At 47.5% G+C, this 5721-nt stretch overlaps 1 protein-coding gene across 1 annotated transcript in view; it reads left to right on the forward strand.

The window, feature by feature from the left end:
• Positions 1-5721, forward strand: part of LOC105559711 (optomotor-blind protein-like) — a 112896-nt gene that overhangs the window by 94507 nt on the left and 12668 nt on the right. The window contains exon 5 of the mRNA XM_012008218.1: positions 4993-5139. Within this exon, the coding sequence (XP_011863608.1) occupies positions 4993-5139 (147 nt within the window). The remainder of the gene's footprint in view (positions 1-4992; positions 5140-5721) is intronic.

A 5721-nucleotide genomic window follows, 5' to 3' on the forward strand; every position in this document is an offset into this window, starting at 1 on the left:
AGAGAGATGCGAGAAAGAGGGACGCGGCGGCGGCAGCGTGTGCAGGTTCGTGATTCGAAGTAGGTGGGCCCCAGGTAGCCAGGACAGATAACACCCGGAGATTACCGCGGACAGAGTCATTAGCAGCGTCGGCTTCTGTGTCGGCCAAGATATTCTCTCACTTTCCTCCCCTGCCGTCCCGCTGCTACTTCCCCCCCGCTCGCCCCACCGTCCATTCGTCCGCCGTGCGGTTTTATCTGGTCGGTCAATTCACGCGGCACGATATATACACCGGATCGCTTCAGATCCTACCACTTACTTTCCATCCTCCGACCATCTTCCTTCTTCCCTCCTCCTCCCCCCCCTCTCTCTCTCTTTCTTTCTTTCGCCTTTTTGAGCTAGGCGCGTCCCGCGATACTTGCCTCCTCCCCCCTCTTCTGCCGCGAACCGTGTCCTCCTGCCTCCGTCTCTCCTTTTTTTTTATCCCTCTTTCGCCCGACATGTTCCACGGGCAGAATGCACCGCGAAAGACGCGCATTCGCCGCGCTCGAGCGAGCCCAGATTAGAGTCCGGAGAAATACTAATTGCTCCGATCGGCGTTCGCACATATTTTCCACGGCGCCAGAGGCGTGTCGAGGCCGAAGGTCCACGAGAAACGAGATAGAGACGAGGGGGGACCGCCGGGGCGTCGCGCGAGGGACCGGAAGGGGGACCAGCGGTGGTAGTGGCGGTGGCGAGGGAAAGAGTGAAAAAGAAGAGAGAGAAACATTCTGCTTTGATAGGCTAATGACAAACGCCTAGATTGCCGGCTTATCACCCGGCCAGCGCTAATTATTTCCCCTTTGTGCCGCGCCGCGCCGCGCATAATGGCGTCCGTGCGGGAACGAGCGAAGGCTCTCGCTCTCCTCTCCTCTCCTCTCTTTCCGCTTCACGTGTGCCGTGCCGATTTGCACGCACGAGCGGCGCGTCGACAAATTTTATTTGTTACCGCGCACGGTGGCGGCGAACGTTGAAGTTCTCGCCGTGGATTGACGTTGTCCGTTACGATCGGTCCCTTCACTTAAGCCTCCAGTGATTATCGACTCTGTTCACCGACACGGTGGACCTTTTGACCCCTGCGTTTCTTCCTCTCCCCGCTTCTCTGTTGACAATTTCTGTCTTTCCCCCCCGCGCGTCCAACGTGTGGACCAACGCAATTCGACGCGGACGAGTGGTCGCGGTTATTCCCGGATATTTCGCGATTCTGTCGTCCTTCTTCAATTTTTCTATCTCTTACCGTTGCGGAGATTCATCAAATTCAGTTCGGAGATCCAGAATGACCAGCCATGCGTCAATACATAGATACGAATTGTGTGATGTTGGACATTTCGATTACGAGATAATATAACATTTTCGTATCTCTCGGTTAATTTTAACTTTAACAAGCTCTTGGCGCAGAAGCTAATTGCGAGTTTTATTTTCAACGTTATTCTCGTATGAAATCTTACGCGAGATTTTCGAAAAATAAATTTCTCTGGGGTTTTTCTTGCCATACGCGGGACATGCCGCGATATAACGCCGTCGGGATGCATTGCTAAGAAGCGGTTTCGAGAATTTCAAGTTGGCGCTATTAAGAACTTTCCTCAGCATTGAAAACTTTTCTGGAGTAATTTGCCCCCTCTCCCTCCCCCCCCCTCGCTTTAAAGAGTCATGATCCTTTAGCCGTACCCGTTCTCCTCCGCATTTATCGACAGCAATTTGCGATTCGTTGAAAGGACACGCTACACTCGCGTATCCGCTTTCCAACCGCGAAAGTTCCCTCTTTGAGCAGCACGTTAATTATCCAGATTCCGCGGGTGAAGCATTTGATGCATAAACAGATTTATCAGCCAACACCAAGGACGTTGTGTCCATTTGTTCGTTTTTTTTTTTTCGTCATCGTTGACAGAATGTTCGATCTTGTTAGTTGTTCCCGCGACACAAAGCGAGATACCCCGAGCGACGGTATCTGCATAAAGCAGAAGGAGGGTGCGGAGAAACACGCGACGGCATCATAAAAGGACGCAGGAAAAAACTGAGACAGAACTGGTGTCTCGTCGAAATCGAGGGGGATTATACACGCACTTTTTCCAAATCGCGCTCTCCAAGTGTTTCTTTCCTCCATCGTTTCGCTCATTTCGCTCACGTGACATTCCGTTGTGCAGAGGTAGATAATACGACGTGTAACCCGAGTCGAAATTTTGGCCCTATATGTCGTACCTTTAATTCTATTATATAGCAGGACCTAAGACAGTAAGAGAGGTCGAACTGTTCTCTGAAGTCAATCAGTGAGATTATCACTGAAAACAGTGATCAACAGCCACTGATTTACAATTATAAGTTTATCACTTCGATTTTCAGTGGTATACTCATAACTGCAACTCAATGACTATTCACTGTTTTCAGTGATAATTTACGGATTGATTTTTAGAGAGTGCAAGTATAAAATTTGCTCCTACTTTAAAACTGATAGTGTCGGAAATTTCTACTTTTGCCAATTTAGCATTAAAGTAGGTAGGTCCTTTTAAGTAGGAGCTAAAGTAACTTTTTAGAATTAAAGATTCAAGGGAGGAGTAAAAAATATAATGTCATCAAAGTAGGTTATCGCTGGTCTATGTAGGCGTAGAGATCAGCTAAGTAGGTGTAAATTATCCTTAAAAGTGTCCAAAAGTACCAAAATTTCGACTCGTGGAAATTGATTAAATATGTAAATGAAATATTTCTGTAGAACGCATTTTATTATCACAGCGGTTAGAATTGTTGTATAGAATAGATCCACCATGTCAATTTTAATTGATAGATTTTTCTCTAGAAACTCGTGACGATGCTTTTCGATCGATAAGCGTTTTCTTTTTATAAAATTGAGAGAAGATTAAATTGTGTATGTGTACTGGTATGTCGTGGAGAGCCGATACCTTTCGCATTATTATGTAATGATGTGGCCTTCGCAGTTAATTAAAGAATACTGTAAAAATTGTAAGGCTTCCGCGAACGATTCCCGGCATGTCTGGCTAGGTTTCTAGACTAACCCGGTATTAATACTTTAATGATATTGCTCACGATATCGGCGAAAAAGTTGGGTCGAGGTACCGCCCGTGTCCCGTATCTTGAGAGAAGTTCATAAAAATAATGTAAAATACTTTATTGCGTACAATTTTAGCTTCCACGGCTGAAATTTCTCGCAAAACTCGTTTGGCGCGCCCCGAGGCGCATCGGGTCCGATTTAAAGATGCGCGAGCCACAACAATCTCGGATAATAAATGTTTCCTTTGACGAACGCGCGAGAGGATTCCTCTCTTCGGTTTAGCAGAAACATCGCGATCTCGGTGGCGCGCGGTGGCGGGTGAACCGGTTCCGGCGCCAGGCTGAAATTAATCTCGCCTCTTCGCTCTCGTACGAATGTCGTCACGATATACGGGCGATAAGCGCCCGGCATCGATACGTTTTATTTAGCCAAGTGGCAGCCGGGATTGCGGGATTCCGGATTGAATTAATAAGCGAATTCGATTGAGCGGCCGACCGATATCCCAGAATACGGCCGGCCATGTTTCGGAACCTATCGATCACCATGTGTGTATGCGCCGAATAACCGCCGTATAAATTATGCCGATGACGATTGAGGTCGGCGCGACGCCGCTGCCAGAGCCTGGGGTGGAATAGTCGGACTGGCCCGTCGCGGATCCGGTCCGAGAATCCATCTTCGTGAATTCGACGGCGGAATCGAGCGATGACACACGCGGCTTCCGGTTATCGATCGCACGGCCTTCACGTCGCCCGGTAATTTGCTCGTTACCGCTCACGTATTAATCTCCCTTTCTCTCTCCGTCTCTCCCGACGCATGCGACGGACGCGTGCGCGAGCTACGCGAGCTCGCCCTTTTCGTTTTGCGTGCCGGAATATTCTGAACAGCCCTTCGGATCGGATAATAAAAGCAACGCGTGCGCGGGCAAATTTGCTCCGGACGCGACGTGAGCCTCGCGAGCGACTCGCACGTGCATACTCGCGTCCGTTTAACAAGATCGATGGGCGTCCGCCGTGTAACGCAAGCCTTTTAATCGCGGGATGAGGTCAATAAATTATCGCGATCGGCAAGTTCGTTATACTTGGATAATTTGGCAAATTTATATGAACAGCGGCAATTTGGCGATAGGCGCGACGAAATGTACATACCGTTGTAGATAAATACGTAGCTATTTTATCATAGCTATTTCTGTTGATTAGCGAATCAGTCAAGTGCTAATAAGAGGAACGTCGGGGATGTCACTGTCAAATAATTGCGTTTCCAGTATGCAAACGCGTAACCAATCGTCATCGTCGGCGGGCGATAAAGTCGCGCCGAGAGCTCGAATTGCGTTTTGCAGACTTTGTATCGACCAGCACGGCATGATGCATCAGTGTAATAGCCGCTTTGCCAAGCTCATGCCTCCTCGGCCCGCACGGAACTTTATGAAATACTTGCACGAAGATTAATTAACCGGGAGAAAAGAGTAACGTGCCGGCGCACGCTCTCTGATTGTGTGATTAACGGCAACACCTTCTTGACACTTTTTTAATCTGACGTATCTCTATATTTTTCTTCGTGCAAAATCGCCCTCTCGTGTCTCGCGCCGCTTTTGTTTTCTTAATTTTGCGCCGTGCGCCGTAGATCACTCTCAGACCACGCTCGCGCGACGGCTAATCACGAGACTTCCGAGCTCCGCGATTTGCGCTAATTGGAACCGCTCCGAACGTAGCTCGTGAGAATGAGAAAGAAGTCCACTTTGTACAAAGTTTCAAGATAATCGAAAAAGCGTGGAGAAAAAAAAAAGAACTCGAAGTCACCTGGCGTGTTGCACTTGCTCGTAAGCTCGGCTCGCAAATTTTAGTTATCCGGGTCGATCGCGTGGTCGAGTGATTGGTCTGACGGTGGGAGCGAAGCGAAATAATTGCAAACGTTCTTTGCCGAAGCTAGCCTAAAACAATCTGTCCCAATGTATGATCCCTTTCTTATTGCAGACGATACTGAACTCGATGCACAAGTATCAGCCGAGGTTTCACCTCGTGCGAGCCAATGACATTCTGAAACTCCCGTATTCGACGTTCAGGAGTTACGTTTTCAAGGAGACGGAATTCATCGCCGTGACGGCCTATCAAAACGAGAAGGTAAGCGACCTCTGGCTTGCTCAAACGCACGTATCGTCCACACGCGGTGGAGTTCTTGCGTCAGATTAATTTTGGAAGAGTGCGATCTTTCGAAAAACCGAAGAATCCACATTCTAGTAGACCTTGTAACTCCGGCAACTCCTGCCAGGAGAGGCCAGCGTGAAATTCACTTCACATTATTCGTACACTCACAGCAAAAATTTCCGGATTCAATGCTGTTACATTTCAATGTATCGTAAAATAGGATCAATAGGAATATTTTAATCTTCTAAAATCTAGAATAAAATGATAGTACGTATCTTTTGTCGAATATCGCGGTGCCAACTTCGTACGTTGTAAGTTGGATGGACAATTTATTCTACTGGAGATGACCAAACGCGCGCTTCGCGCGCGCAGTTTGTAGTTGAGCATTGTATATTTTTAAGAATTCCTATACATGCAAAGAAGTAATTGTATGCGCAACGTCAATTTAAAATAAAAAGTAATTTATAACTCACTGATACGATTCGCAACCGCAGAGTTGTACATCATGTATGTTAAACAGTAAAAATACACATATGTATATGATTATAGTATAGTCCA

The sequence above is a fragment of the Vollenhovia emeryi genome, unplaced genomic scaffold (assembly GCF_000949405.1).
Source record: "Vollenhovia emeryi isolate VEMERY1.0 unplaced genomic scaffold, V.emery_V1.0 DF939259.1, whole genome shotgun sequence".
Taxonomy (NCBI): Eukaryota; Metazoa; Arthropoda; class Insecta; order Hymenoptera; family Formicidae; genus Vollenhovia; species Vollenhovia emeryi.